Source organism: Rhinolophus sinicus, chromosome 2, assembly GCF_057876585.1.
Source record: "Rhinolophus sinicus isolate RSI-liver-muscle chromosome 2, RSI-T2T, whole genome shotgun sequence".
Lineage (NCBI taxonomy): Eukaryota > Metazoa > Chordata > Mammalia > Chiroptera > Rhinolophidae > Rhinolophus > Rhinolophus sinicus.
Genome location: NC_142502.1, coordinates 168,634,586 through 168,650,414, shown reverse-complemented (window position 1 = coordinate 168,650,414; position 15,829 = coordinate 168,634,586). Strand labels below are relative to the sequence as shown.

The 15,829-nt window shown below is 44.0% G+C and overlaps 1 protein-coding gene and 1 long non-coding RNA gene across 11 annotated transcripts in view; both read left to right on the top strand.

Annotated features, from left to right (window-relative positions):
• Window positions 1-3,910, top strand: part of LOC148758950 (uncharacterized) — a 39,819-nt gene extending 35,909 nt beyond the window's left edge. For 2 of the 3 annotated variants that reach the window (XR_016020481.1, XR_016020483.1), the window contains exons 3-4: window positions 2,164-2,435; window positions 2,667-3,910. This is a non-coding gene — a long non-coding RNA (uncharacterized LOC148758950). The remainder of the gene's footprint in view (window positions 1-2,163; window positions 2,436-2,666) is intronic. The other variant, XR_016020482.1, reaches the window with a different exon arrangement.
• A 6,352-nt stretch (window positions 3,911-10,262) lies between these two features.
• LTBP1 (latent transforming growth factor beta binding protein 1) overlaps window positions 10,263-15,829 on the top strand; it is a 353,132-nt gene continuing 347,565 nt past the window's right edge. For 5 of the 8 annotated variants that reach the window (XM_074331881.2, XM_074331882.2, XM_088796219.1 and 2 more), the window contains exons 1-2: window positions 10,613-11,138; window positions 12,195-12,265. In XM_074331881.2, the coding sequence (XP_074187982.2) occupies window positions 10,648-11,138; window positions 12,195-12,265 (562 nt within the window). In that variant the 5' untranslated portion in view covers window positions 10,613-10,647. Of the gene's footprint in view, window positions 11,139-12,194; window positions 12,266-15,829 lie in introns of all 8 variants that reach the window. The other 3 variants (XM_019741724.3, XM_019741760.3, XM_074331884.2) reach the window with 3 other exon arrangements.

Sequence of the window (15,829 nt, the reverse complement as noted above, 5' to 3'; positions counted from 1 at the left end):
GAAAATATTTACCATCAGGCCCCTTTCAGAAAAAACTTGCTGAACCCTGTACTAGGTATTTTTCCCATTTTGTAGATAAGAATATAGAAGCCTAAGAGGTACCAGTTTTATTAACTCACAGAATGCCTTTTTTTGGTTACAAAGGCAAGCATCTGTAGAAAGACTCCCTTCTGTAATGGAAGGAGCTGAACCCTTCCGTGCTGTTTATGGGTCTGTAAGTGCTCAGTGAATGAATATGAATGATTCTTTTCCCTTCTCTTCCTATCACCATCCCCCGTTGTAAAATTGAGGTCTTTCTTTCCATCTCTGCTCTTGCCTCTTCGGCAAGAACACCTGAAACCGTGACACTGTAAAAAACACAGGAGACTCATCAGTTTTTGATATCTTTGACTCTAAATCCCCTGGCAGAAGCTCCATTTTTCCAGAAATGGCTTTCTCCTACTGGAAAGAGTTAGGGAAGTAAATGCGTAGAGGCTGAGCTGACTACCAGGAAACTTGAAGCTCACTAAGAAATTATTCTGTGTGCTGACCCGTAAAGTGATAAAATAAAATGGTAGCCTTGACAGCCTTAGAATCTAAGGCTGAGATTATCTACTTCCAACTGCCTCCAGCTGAGTAGTGGTTCCCAAGACAGCACGGAGGAACTCAAAAATATGCCCTCATAAAAGTGATTGTGCAGGGGGATTCAAGAGTTTAGTTCCTTAATGCCCAGACAGCTGCTTCCTAGATTCATCCAGAACATGAGCCAATATCCCAAGTTCACTCCCATACTTGGGAGCAGGACTGAGAATTGAGCCCAGGTTGTTGGACACAAAATTTTGTGCTCTTAATCTATATTCTACTCCTTCCTGGGATGGAAATATCCAGGATTATGTATTTGCATTCTACAGATGCTGTAACATGTGCTCATATTGATTTTCTGCCAATGAGTTTTCAGCAATTAGCTGCAAAAAACCTGCAGGAAGAGATTCCACCTATTCATTTCTTCATCCCATGCCTTCTAAATATTTTTTCCCCAACTTTTAGAGAGAATCCTGGATCTAGTCAGGAATATTAGATCCCTAAAAAAGAAAAAAAAGTTTAAAATCTTTTCCTTATTTTTGTTCATTAAAATACCAATGGCCCTCAAAAATGTCCAGTGAATAGTGAATGAATGAATGAAGCAGTCAGTGAATGACCGAATGAATCAATCAGTCTCAAGATCCTTGATAGCATAAGACTCTTGGGCAAGGTTTGTGCTCATGATGAAAAAAAAAATGGTAGTCTGAAGGTTTCTTATTGTGGGTCCCCCATTGCAATTAGGCATCCAAAGGGGCAGTCATTCTCAACAAATCCTTTTACAAGCATTTACTATGTTAGGCATGGGCAATAGGACACACAAGGTCTCCATCCTCAACACAGGCATCCAGGGATGAGGTGGAGGCTTGGAGTCAGTGTGGGTGCAGACAGCTTCGCCAGGGCTTTGGCCAGTTACTTGTATGTAGGGAAGAAAACAGGAAAATGTAAAGTCTGGAGATTCTCTTTCTAGTAAGTGAAATGGCAGCGTTAACATCCAGGTCGTGGATTGGAAAGGGTTAAGTGTAAAGTTCTTGGGCAGCTGGCAGATGTAACCTGATCCATCTCAGCAGTAGTTGGGGCTTTACAACTAGGAAACCTGGAGGAATCAGACACTGGGCTGGTTTTACTGGTCTCCCCTTACTGTTTAGAAAGCCAGGACTTTCCTTGCATAGCTGGTGTTTCTTTGGTGGTGTGAGTTACTTCTGTATATTGCTCAGTTCATCCATGTTACGTGGGTTTTTGCTAGTTGCATTCTCAAAGTTTGTCCGGGTCTCCAATAATAGGGTAAGTTGAGAGGGCAACAAAAAAAGAGATGTTATAAAAGTGTTGACTAGTTTAATGCTATAACTCTGGCAATGTAACAGGTTTCAGACACAAATATGACAAAATTCTTTCTAAGGAACTTTCCAAGCCATTAATTCAGAGGTAGGAAACTTTTTTTTTCCCCCCTGAAGAGTGCCATTGTTTGATTCAGGTAATTTAGCTTAGGGGAAATTTGGGGCAAACCCTATTGCTCCACAGAACCCTGCAGACAGCTAAAGACAAGTAACCAAACCTCAACTATTACTAACCATGACTTGCCTTCATTCTGGTGTATCTTACTAGGATCAAGCACTAAAAAAGGATTCACCCGCAAGAAGTGTTCTATGTGTATTACAAAGCATGTATTATGTGCTTAATGCCTGGGGTGGAAGATAAATGCTACTGGGAAGAGAGGGTAAACAGGTTTTGGATGGTCCAAAATGCTTCATGGAAGTAAAGGATTTTAAGTTCTATTTTGAAAGAAGAGGAAGACTTGGTTGAGAAGATGAGGGTATTTCTGGAGACCGATGTGAGAAGAGGCTAGAGGCAGGAATACAGGCGTCCTGTTTCTGCAGGTTAGTGGATGACCAGCCTTTTTTCCCCCCTTTCTTTCTTTCAAAGAGAAAGAAAAACAGATAAATGTTGGGACAGAAGATTCATTTGGGGGCGTAGCCCAAGATGAGGTTGAAAAAGTGAGTAGGAGGCAATCTGTAAAGGGCCTTGGGTCTTAGAAACCACACAGGCTGGCTAGGAATTGATATGTAGAAGGGTATAGTACTTTCTCATTCTCTTCTTTTTTTTTCTAGGCTGCGTTATGCACTGTATGATATCTTCATCAATTTGATGGCAACACAGAGAATATTTGGGAAAAAAATTTACAATCATGTTAAACCCAGGCAGCATTATGTTCCACTGCCGTTGGGTGAAAATTAAGGTAGACGAGAGAAATAACGATTTCTAATGTCCTGAAATTGAAAGAAAGAAGCAATTCCAGCTGCTCAACAACCTGGGAAGCATTGAAGCTGAAGCAGCATAGGAGGTTCCTTTGAAAATTGGATCACGATTTATAAGTAGCTGTAGCTGAGTAGAGAAAACATTACTCGGCTTGCCCACCTGGCACTCAACCAACCTCGCAGGTGTCTGGGCATCTTTGAACTTACGTTTAAGCCAAGAAACCAGGAAAATTCCGTGGACTGAATGGAAGGTCAAAGAAGTGTTCATAACTGAGATACGACAGTGAAACGCAAGTAATTGGGGACCTTTTTGTGATCAAAAGGCAAGTGTTTCATAGACTGCTCTGTTGAGGTGCATTTCAGTTCAGGGTACCTCCTAGGGTTTTTCAAGATGCAAACTCTTTGAGAGCAAGTAAGTGACTCCTTTTTGTTCTCTTGAATGTGGACTAGCCAATGGCCCAATGAAGTTTGGAAGGTGTGAATGACAAGTGTAAATAGGTAATTTAAATAAAATTGTAAATTTTATTTAGTGTAAATAAATGAAATTAGTGTAAATAAAATTGTATTGATCGCTATTTGATTATTGCATAGTTTCATGTTTTAGGTTCAAAAGTTCTGAAGAAATGGGTATGGGAAAGCCTTAAGGAAAGCTAAATTAATGAACAGATTTTGGTTAGCTGTAGGCAGAGGCATTTTGTTGTCTTTAACAGCCATCCTTGATTATATGTAAGGCAAAGCAAGTAAGAAGGGGACCAGAATAGTCAGAAAGGGAAATTCAGTGTCCACAACCTTTATTTTCGGAGTTTACTTTTGTTGATTGGTTCTTCTAAATTTGTAGGAAGGCAACCTGACCCTGACCCTTTTTCTTCTTGTGGGTCTCATTTCCCACAGTCCTTTTTCAATACTCGCCACACATGTAATTATTTGTTCCAGGCCTGTTTACCCCATCAGAATGCATGCTCTATGTGGACAGGCTCTATATGATCATGGCCTGTTACTCAGAGTCAGCATGCAGGCACTCACTGGCCCAGGAGACACTTTGGGCTGCAATCCAACCAGTATTGTTTTAATTTCTTCACCTGCAATGGAATTCTGTTTGCAGTTTGTTGTAAGTTTATATATATATATATATATATATATATATATATATATATATATATATACACACACACACACACACACACACACACACACACACACACACACACATATGGGCTAGCTGACGGCCCTATGGTTGTTCAGTGAGTGTTTGTTGAATAACAATTAAAGATCCTTAAATTTCAAACCTGAAGCTTTAAAGGGAAGGGAACCCATAGGGTAAACCTCAGTTCCACTTGTTGCCCAATTCCAGGGGGCACCTCTTCTTTCTCTGCAAATCAGTCCCATCTCCGTCTTGCCCACAGGGCGTAGCAGACACACTGACACCTTCATCTGATGAGTAACAGTTTTAATTCTTCATTTGTAAAATTTAATGTGATTTTTCATGGAAGCTGAGTTAAATGTGGAGGCGGTCACACACTTCTAGCCTCCTTCATCCCCGTTTTTTGATGAGCTGCTTGAAAGAACAAGGGAGAGGACCATGAGAGTAACTGAAGTACCTATTTGTGGGAATCTGGAGCTAGAGTGGCTGTCATTGGCCAGCTGCTTGTGGGGGAGAACATGGGACTTCCTGTCCCTCCTAGTTTGCATGAGGTGTGGGGCAGCCTGCCAACCAAACTCTGCTAGCATCTTCTAAGGCCACAGGTTTAATTCTAGTTCAAACCTGAACAAGCTGATACTCAGGTCAGAAGCATCTGAGATTCAGCTGCCAGAATCTTAGTGAGCAGCCTGAAAAAAATTAGCTCACAGGTTCTGGGTATAATTCTTCTCTCCCTACATTTCATTTAATTTTTTCCTCCTTTCCCCACCTCTCTGTTTTCTACCTTTCTCTTTCACTGATTTCTCCTTTATTTCCCCTTCTCCAATGCATTCCTCCTCTTCCATTCTTGCTTCTATCCACCTTATTTTTTGTCCCTCCTTCTACTATGTCCCCTCTTTTTGCCTTCATATTCTTTCTTCCCTTTTTTCCTTCTCCCTTTCTTCTCTTTTTCTTTGACTTGAAAATTTAGCTTTATTTACAAATGTTTTCCTATAAACAAAGATGTCATTCCACCCCCTTAAAAATATTATAACCGATAATTTCCAGAAAAACCATTTATATAGTTTAAATCTTTCTGCATCAAACTGTATTGTGGGATGAGCAAATATGGGCTAGTCTAAGACATAAAAACAAAACAAAACCCAACTTATCCAGCATGAACGCTTTGTTGACAGACAAAATGAAAAATTAAGACTCACACGCCTTAATGAGCTGTTCCAAGAAATGGAAACATGTGACAAGTTTTGGAGATGTAAATGCTTCACAATAAAGTCTTCTCACACAGGATAGGTTAGTCTTGATTGTTTAGGATTGCTCTTGCAGGCCAATATTTATGCTGATTTAAAAAAAATAAGTCATCATTGTACAAAGGGCATAGACTTTTCTACACAGATTTTTCTACCAATGAAAATATGTAGATACTGATCTGATCTCATCACTTAGGCCAATTAATAAAATAAGAAATGCATGAAAAGAACCAAAACATAATCATCATGTGATTATCTGACTTACAAAATTAGAATTTGCCCTGAAATCAGAGAGTATTGCTCCTTAATAGTTATTATAAATTTGAGTTTTTCATAGCCAAGACAATATATTTAACCAAAGAGTTCAAAATAAAATTATCCAAATTACCTATTTATCATTTTATATGTAGTAATTACTTTAAAAAACATCCTTTAACTTTTATCTAGGAGGATAATCACTTTCACATCAGAGCTAAATCACAAGGAATTTCAAAACTTTGAAAAACTTTATCTCTAAGAAATGAGAGTGAAAAAGCTCTAAAAACACATGACAGTCTTGTACCCTTTTAACAATCCTTATCATAGCATGAACTTTTATGAACAGTCAATAGTCAAATGTATTCCAATCCTGGATAGTTACAGCCTCTGATGATCTGATCTTTTTGTAATGAAATTATTAAGTACAACATTTAAAAACATCAGATAAATAGGGACTCTGGTTTTATTGTCAGGTTTATGTTTTTGTCAAGTCCAAGGACAGACAGCTAAAATACGTATATTCCAATAAAGACTGAAGCAATAACTTCTGCTGGCATCTCTCCTGAGTTTCTATTTTACCCCTTGATCTTCACCCAAATAGTAAAAGGAATACAATTGCAATTGAGTTTACTATTATCAAAGGCACTCTCATCGTGGTTCTTACAGATCAAATAAGGTTCATTAGCTAAGACTTAATTCCTGGCTCCTTTCGGAATCTGCCAATTCCTTGGTCTGTTCTCCAGCCAATGTTCTTGAGGAAGCGCTGACATAGAGCAGGGCCGCCTGCAGCAGCAAGTACAGACAGGAAAGGCCATGGTCACCAGGAGCCACCCAGAGGCCCCCTTCTCTCTCTCTCTCTCTCTCTCTCTCTCTCTCTCTCTCTCTCTCTCTCTCTCTCTCTCGCATGCGCACTTTTTAAAACGATTTTTATTTATATTTTATATTAATTTCGGGTGTAGAAAACAATGTAATAGATATTTACCCCCTCACAAAGTGATAATCTCCCCTCCCCCAATCTACTACCCCTCTGACATCTTATATAGCTGTTACAATTCCATTGACTCTATTCCCTATGCTGTACTCCACATCCCATGACTATATATACATTAAATTATAGTTGACAGTATTATTCAGCTTCAGCTTCAGGTGTACACTGCAGTGGTCAGGCATCTACACCATCCATGAAGTGGCCTCCCTAGTAAGACAAGTGATTCTACTCTTAGGTATCTATCCAGAGAAATCCAAAACACTAATTCAAAAAAATACATGCACCCCTCTGTTTATTGCAGTGCTATTCACAATAGCCAAGACATGGAAACAACTGAAACGCCCATTGGTAGACAACTGGATTAAGAAACTATGGTACATTTATACAACGGAGTATCACTTGACCATAAAGAAGAAGGAAATCTTACCCCTTCTTTCTTTAGTTTCCATTCAATCTCTCTCTTGCTCTCACTTTCCTTTTTGTCTCTTTCTTTAATCCACAACTTAACTGACTTCCTGTTTCTCTCTTTCCCTGGTCTCTTCCCTTTTTCTTTCTAAGAATTCCTTGATGAAACCAGAAGGGAACTAAAAGGCACTCCATGACATCCTAGCCTGGAAGAAAACATGGGCGGAAGCAGTTCTGATCACAGGCAGCCATTATATTTGATTTGTAGCTGATCTGAAATATAGGAAAAGATTTTCAATTACAAAACTCATGAAGTATAAATATGAGGGAACCTGGCTACATTTTAAGTTTGACTAATGGTTTCAAAGTGCTTTAAAGTGTTTGGCCTTTGCCAGCCTTCCTTTCTTCCCCGAATCCTCAAACCCATGAGTTTTTATGGGAAACATTATCCTCTTTTCTGATTCATTTACACTTAGCTCATCTGAGTATTGTTTTGTAAAAACCGTCTGAAGTCCAAGAAGTTTTATGAGATCTTTAAAGACTTGCTTTTTGAACCAGGAAGTTGTGTACTGCCAATATAAATCGACCTTGAAAACTATGGGGGTCTGGGTCCAGAACCCATGGCATTAAACTGGATCTGGACTTGGCAAAGGATGGTCCCCAGGCCTGAAAGAAACTGAGCTTTCACTTTCAGAATAATAATGAGTTCAGTGTTTTAGATGAGTGCCCATCTCATATGATAGTACATAAGGTGCTTAACACATTTTTCAAGAAGTATCATGCTAGTTACATAAAGAGATTTATGTGGGAAACTGTGACTTGCTCGCGTTTCCCCACTAGAGTGGAGCTGCTTACTTTTGTGGACATCACCACATTAATAGTTTATATGTACACAATGTTTATGGGTCCTCTGGGGATGAGATTAACATTCACACTAGAGATTCTTCCTGTGGTTTTGTTTCAGAGATGATCTGACTGTGGTCTCTCCAAATCTGTCACAAGGCAGGTTGTAATCAGGTTGAAGACTGGGATGAAACACCCGCCTCTCATTGCTGCAGGCCAAGAGGAGGGAAGATGGCACCGTATCTTTTTAACAGCAGAAAACATTTTTCTGCAGCACCACAGAGCACAGCAAAAGGTCATTGCTCTCACTAAATGCAAGGACCTTGGTTTGATCCCCAGGCTCTTTGGAAACGGAGACTCAGGGAGGCGAAATGACTTGCCCAAGTTCCCACAGGAAGGGAAGCCGCTGTGCTAGAGCCCAGCCCTGTGGCTCCCTGTCCAGGTTCTGTCTTCTGTAGGCAGCTGTCTCTCATTGACCAAAAAAGACTCTGACGTATGGGGTTCATCTGGGTCCTGTGAGTGACCCACAAGAACAGCCCACCCACCATCACACTAAAATCTTGTCCTTTGGTGATGCTTTTACTGTTTCCTGAGCTTTGTCTGTCTGACTCCTCTCCTGCCTTGGCTTTTCAGCATGGAGTTAGTGTTTCTATGACACCCCTTCCCCCATCTATGTCAAGTGCTGCTATATAATCCCTACCCAAGAGGTCAGATGTCTGTAGACTGATTTGAGTTGCAGGTAGGAAATGTTTGCCCCACGTTGTGAATCTTCCATGAGATGGCAAAGGTTGTACTGTGACATTGGCATTGTACAAGTAAGGTCTTGCCTTGCGAGTTCAATATTATCTCCAAGTGTTGCTTTATTCAGTTGTTTATCTTTTTGAAAGCTTTCATTCATTTACATCCTCTTCCTAACCAGATAAGACAAAGGTGTTGTTCTTTGTGATACTTTGTATCTGCAGAGGGTCAGCCTCTGTGCTTGCCAGCAGAGTAGGCACTTGGTGGATATTTATTAACTTGTATTATGTCCTTCCTACAGACAGAACCCAGCGCAGCTTTTTGACCCACCCTTCTTCCTCAGTTATCTCAGCTGGTTCCCTTTGGCCTGGCTCAGAGGCTGACCTGGAGTGACCTCACCCATCCTGTCCACAGGGACCCTGGATGTTCTTAGAGCCCCAGATTGTTAAGGCTAGAAGTAACTTTTAATCTAACTTTTTTGCATTATAGAGGAGGAAGTTGAAGTTCAGAGAGAAGTGAACTGCCTATGGTCTAATGGCTAATTAGTGACAGTATTAGGACTAAACTGAGGTCTCTCCCTCCAGCCCAATGCTATTTGCTCTACGACAGTGGCTCCCAGAGAGTGCTCTCACATGAAACTGGTGTTCAGGCAGATGGACTGAAGCCTCCTCCTGCCAGATCAAATACTGGAGGTCTTTCTCCAATGTACAGAAAAAAATAGTTAATGGATTAAGTTTCCTCAACTTAAATTTTTTCCCCATTAATTCTTCTTGAACCATCATCACCTGCTACCAATTGTCTACTAGCCAATGCAGGAAGACAACAATGTAAAAGGATAACTCACAAATAAATATGAACTAGAACAACCAAGGCCTTGGAAACTGTCATTCTTAGTTAAATGGCTTTAAAAAAAAACACTGCTATAACCATGGATTTTCTATTGCATTCATGTAATAAAATTGTGCATTCCTGCTGGAGATATTGTTTAATTCAAATGTTAGGGGTAAACATGTCATTATTTCATGGTTTTCTCCCAAGAGCACCATGACCCTCAGGAACTCTGTTCCCTGGAACATTCTGCAACCCCCTTATTGTGATTTTGGGTCATCTCTAGTGAGCAATTCTTTCCTTTCGGATAGGGCTCGAGGAAATTGATCTGACTTAAAAACAAAACAAAAATAAAACAAAACAAAATTAAGAAGAATGGCTTGGGATTGTACTGATCCTAACTAAACTCTCTGCTTCTATCCTAAAGGCCTTTTCACCAAGCTGCAGGGCTGCCTCTAGGGTTAATTCTTGTTACGGGTTTCCCGGTCTACGCGGGCGCCCCCTGCTGCCCGCCCTGCACTCTCGTACAGCCAAACGTGGAGTAGGGTACCAGAAGCTGCTGACGGAGAAACAAGCACGCGGAGTTTACAGTCCCACCTAGAGAGCGACCTAAACACCTTCCGATCGACAGATTGGCGTACCCCAAGCAGTCCTTCCTGGGGTCCGATCTTGTATTTTAATCCAATCCCAGTAGCAAGTATCTGAGCAATCACCGATAAGAAAATGCTTGGGAATGCCTTCCAAACAATATCAAACGACTCCTCTGGGGCGTTCAGGAGGCACGGACCGTTCAGTGACTTTGCCGAGTCTTTTGTCCTTTCCGGGGACTTGGGATCGGGAACCGGGACTTCTCTGCCTTGCTGACGCACAGTAACAATCTCTGTGGATTGTGGAGGGTGGCGGCGCCTTCTCAGGCTCATCGCACGCTTTCCCCAATTAGGATTTGCTGTCTGACGTCACGTCTGCCGGAGATTGGCTGTTCAGATCTGACACTGGGTTCCACCGCGAGAGAAACTTTTTAAAGACTTTGCAGCCGGGGCTGCCTCCGAGTGTCCCGCGCGCTCACGCCCGCCCTCGCCCACTCTCACCGGGTCCCGGGCGCTGCCCCCACTGGACCGCAGCTCGGCCAGCGGACCCTCACCTTGCGCAGCCCGCTGCCCTCGCCCCTCCCCTCCCGAGCTCCGCGTTCCCCACCCCCCACTCCCGCCCCCTTCTCCCCGCCGCTTTCGGCTGGGGTCTGGGGCCGCTCAGCCGGCCGCAGAACTTCCTCTCCTGCAGCCGAATTTGCCTCCTCCCCTCCTTTCCCGGGCTCTCGGCAGTTCTCAGGGGGAGCCTGAGCGCGAGCAGGCGGCCGTGGGCGGGGGCCGGGGACGCCGGCTCATACCCGCGATGGCGGGGGCTTGGCTCAGGTGGGGGCTCCTGCTCTGGGCAGGGCTGCTCGCGTCCTTCGCGCACGGCCGGGTACGGAGGATCACGTACGTGGTGCGCCCGGGCCCCGGCCTGGCTGCGGGCTCCTTGCCCCTGGGTGGGCCCCCGCGCCAGCGGACCTTCAACGTCGCGCTCAACGCCAGGTACAGCCGCAGCTCGGCTGGCGCCGGGGCCCCCAGTCGCGCCTCCCCGGGGTCCCCCTCGGAGCGGACACGGCGCACGAGCCAGTCCGGCGGCGCGGCCCTGCAGGGACTCCGGCCGCCACCGCCTCCGCCTGAGCCGGCGCGTCCTGGGGGCTCCGACAGGCAGCTCCACCCTAAGCCCGTCGGTCATCCGGCTGCTGTCCCGTTCACCAAGGAAGGCAGACCAGTCGTGCGCTCCAAAGTGCTGCAGGAGACCCAGGGCGGCGGGGGATCGAGACTGCAGGTTCACCAGAAGCAGCAGCTGCAGGGGTAAGCCCGCACCCCCTCCTTCTTTCCCTCCCTCCCTCCTCGCGTGCGCCGCCCGCGCCGGGACCCTGGGGGTCAGGGCCACTTAGAGCCCCGCCGCGGCCGCGGGCGGCGTGCGCTGTGGGTCAGCTTTCTCCTCCTCCCTGGCCGCCTCTGCCTGCCTTGGAGCGCGGTTGCTAGAACGGAGTGCGGGGAAGCAGAGGAACTTTAACCCACGAACTCTCACTGAGGAGAAACCCCGAGTGCATTGTTACTGAGCTGCGGGTAAACACAAAAGGCATTTCTGCCTGGGGCGTAACCTCCTGCGAGGGAACACTGCTACTCCTAGGAGATGGGCGTAAACATGAAGTCACCACAATTTAATTCCTTAGCATCAATTAAACTCTTTGCAACTCACTTTTTTTTCCTAGCTAATGAAAAAAACGTTTTGGTTCCTGTTCTGTGGCCTAGAGCTTTTCAGCATCCTAGAAATTCTCGGCTTGTCTTCTCTGCACCTGTGGGGTCTGCTTTCCTGGGGTGGGGTGTCCTTGCATCGACAGAATTTTCGACAGGAAAGTTTCTGTTATTGAGGACTCATAAACACCCTCCCTATCCCCTCCCCATTAATCACGGGTTGGGTGTGGGGAGAAAAACTAGTTTTGCTTATTTGGTGTTTTTTTTTTTTTTCAGGGGTGATTCCAGGCATTGTGATCTCACCCTTGTTTGGACACTTATAAAACTAAGATTCAATTTAAAATGTGGGCACAGATACTATACAAAATACACTTAGCTCTACTTTACGCTGGGGGTTAAAGAAACAACTTACTTGGACCTTGTTCTCGTCTCCTGTGTAGTTCTAGGTCATGCAGGCTTTGTGGCTCTCCCACCCTTCCCTGATACATGGTCCTTACCCTTCTTCTTGGGCAGCTTTGGGTTGGGCATCCTGGGTACCCCTCAGGACTCTGGAAGCCAGAGGAATGTGGAAGCTGGAGGCTGGGCTTGCAGGAGCCCCCTGGAAGCTTGGGTTCTCTGAAAGTGAGTGTTGCTACTGCTGGATTCAAGGGTCTTGCTTTGTTTCAGGGTCAATGTCTGCGGAGGGCAGTGCTGCCATGGCTGGAGTAAGGCCCCTGGCTCCCAGAGGTGCACCAAACGTAAGTGTCTATGTTCATAGTGGCCCTGCATGGTAGGCAAAGTGGGACTGACCTCCTGGGGGGATCCAACAGGGGTGAGGCCACTGGGCTGATGCTGCCCTGAAGGAGTTAATGCCTGAAATGCAGCCTTCACTACTTACCGCTGAGGGAGGGCTGAACCAGGGTAATGATGATATCAGTGCCAGCGCAATTTGTTGTGCAGAACCATGCATTCAAGATTCCTCTGCGCTCAACTCAGGTATGAACCACTCTGTCACACCTATGAACTAGGAGCTAGGAAAAAAATATTCCCATTGGAGGATGTGCCATCTGGCAGAACCAATACAATTAATTCAAACATGGAGATCAACAAATGCAAACATCAATAGTTTTTAAAGCTTTCTGAAAAGAGCAACCAGAATCCTCTTTCCTTGAGGTCCGACTGTTTTCAAGGCTGTAACTACTCTCCTGTTGTTCGGAACTGACAAGTGGGGTTGGTTTCCTGCTTTGCTTCTCTGGTTAATAGAAAATGGATTAATGATGAATATAGATCTGAGAACATCAGAAAATCTTTCCCCTATGCATTGTGACGCTAAGGATTAAGTTAAAACATATGTTGAAGCTCCTCTTGACACGTTGCTTCTGTTTGGTACTAATTGGAAATAAAGAAATTTTACTTTCACTCAGAAAAAGTTAAGCATTCTTAGATGTTCTCTGCATAGAGCTTGAGCCATAACCATGTGGACTGGATTTGTCAAAATTTCAGCTGCTTATTAGCATTTAGCATAATAAGTCAAATTTAGCAATTTGTCTTATATATGGTTTAGATTTTAAAATACTGGTGGATGAGTTAAAAAAAAATCTAGTACAGTCATTCTGGTGAACTTGCTTGCTGATAAAAGCCTTCAATCCATGAAAGAAACAGACGACTTCAGCATAGTGGCTTTAATTTTGTAAAAAGGAATGTCCAGCTGCTGGGAGGGCTGCCCCGACCCCAGTGCTGGGAGCTGGGGTGGAAAGGTCAACTGGAAAATCTCGTCATGTGGCACAGACAGCCCAGTAAAGGGAGAGGGACCCAGAGGTCAAGTTCACACTGGGTCAAATATGTGTTCTCAACACTAGTTAAAACAAACATTTAGGAGCCATAAATTCTGGGTTTCGATAGTACTTAAACCTTCGTTGGGAAGCCCTCCTCCAGCCCGTGGGCTTGCCTGAACACACTGCTCTTCCCCCTTGCCTGGCCTGCTTTATTGAAATGCTTTTTGCCCAGTGAACCCCTGTCCCTTAGGAAGCCTGACTTGTCGAAAGGACCTTTGGCAAACCACAGCAGTTTGCTGTTTCTGACCCTGTTATTTGTTGTCTTGGATATTCCAAACATATACTCAAACATGTTTGGGAGCGCAAATGAAATTTTCCTAAAATGTAAATTTTGCTTCCAAGTCCTTCCTAGCAAGGAACAGGGTGACTTGGAGTGCTAGGGCTGTGTCACCACTCTTTTAACAGTGACCAAGATGAGAGCACGCACTGAGGAGCTGCTGATGGGATGAGGGTAACTTGTGCAGTACTTTTGAGCTGCTCAAGAGCATTGTCCTAATTTTCATACTCTGTAGGGGTAGGCGAGGCAGGAATGATTTATTACCCTTTACCAATGGGGGGCATTGCTCAAACCCCATCCCGGGTCTTATAGCTCTTGGTTATTTGTTCTTTCTACTGCCCTAGGCTGCTTGGATGTCCAGTGCTACAGTATTCACTCTTGAGGTCTTGGTCTTAACTCTCTGTCCAGAAGCTGTGACTTGGATTGGCTTTCACTGCCTCAGTTCGCTTTGTGATTTTCCAAGCTGTATTACTTTGCAAGGGCTGCCATAACAAAGTCCCACAACCTGAGTGACTTAGGATAGCAGACATTTATTATCTCAGAGTTCTGGAGGCTAGAAGTCCAAAGTCAAGATGTCAGCAGGGTTGGTTCCTCCTGAAGGATCTGTTCCAGGCCTCTCTCCTTGGCTTGTAGAAGGCTGTCTTCTCCCTGTGTTTTTACATCATCTTCCTCGATGTGTATCTATCTTTGTGTCCACATTTCCCGCTTTTATAAGGATACCAGCCATATTGTGTTAGAGCCTGCCCTAATGGCCACATTTTAACTGGATTACCTCTGTAGAGACCCTATCTCCAAGTAAGGTCCAAATAAGGTCACATACTAAAGTACTGGGGGTCAGGACTCCAACATATCTTTCTTTTCTTTTGGGGGGGGGCGCATTTGTACTCATAACACAAGCCCATAGATGCTGTGCACATGGGCTTGAGAGATGGAATACTCAGAGGTTGGTCACCTCTGGGACACTTGGGGATGTCCTAGCCGTAGCCCTTGGATGGGTGAGCGGAGGCTCCTTTGGCCCCTCCCACACAGACTGTGACTGGGTCTGATGGGCTTCGTCCCTAATGCAGGAGCTTTGCCTGCATCAGGGAGGAGAAGAGAGAAGGAATTGGCCACTGGTGATTTTGGTTATGACTCTGGCCATTTTTTATTTGGTCTGTTTTAAGAGAGTCTAGACTGGTGGTTCTTAAACATGAATGTCCAGCTGATCTCTAGAGGAGTTTGTTAAGCTGCTTTATTGAATAAGAATCTTGGGTTTTTAACAAGCACCCCCTGCTGGGCAATATTTATGAACCTTTATGTGGGAATTTAGGGGCCAAACCCAACATGTAACAATTTAGAAACTTCTCAAGGCGGGGGTCCTCTAAATATTGGTATTTTGAATAGTATATTCAAAGATTGCAGCATATAGAATTATTTCATCCAGTTTTTCCTTAGTTAGTTGGATGTTTGATAAATATATTTATTTTTACAAGAGTTGGAAGTTTTCCAAATTGTTAGTGATATGTAGGTGGTTAAATAAAGTAGTTTTTGAAAAGGCTTAAACACTTTGGAACATATTTGGTGTTTTTTTCCACTAACTGTCCTATTTTTAATTATAAACTATTTTAAATACACAAAAATATAGAAAATAATATATCCAACAGGGTCATGTTTTTAAAAGCTCCCAGATGTAGTAATTAAGTACAATGATTTATAGATAAGGGAGAGACTCTGGTCTTATCTTGCTCTAAATGCGTGTTTTACTAATGAAATTTCCTGTCTTGTTAGTGGAAAGAAAATAATACATAATTGGTTGGTGTGACACAAATTGGTTGTTTTGGTACTTATGGAAAAATACATCCCAGCTGTATTTATCTGTTATTTATCTTTATATGCTCATGGGCACCCATTCATTTGCCTTGCTTATTACTAAGGATTTGACATTTCTGGTCGGCACAGCCCATTGGATGAGACCTGGGGCAAGGATAAGTTACCCCATTCACAGCGCAGGTATAATGATGGCCTGTTCCAGCATTCAGAGGCTTGTTGGGGGAACGCATGAAGTCATATGTGAGAAGTGCTTGGAGCGCAGGACTCCTGCCCAGCAATGTTTGAACTCTTGGTGAGGGGGATGGAGCTCCCTTTCTGCTTAGGCTCCCTTCCTCCGCACTCCCCGCCCCAGGCACCCCAGCCTTTTACACACCCCTGTTTTGTTTCTCAGAGCCTCTGGT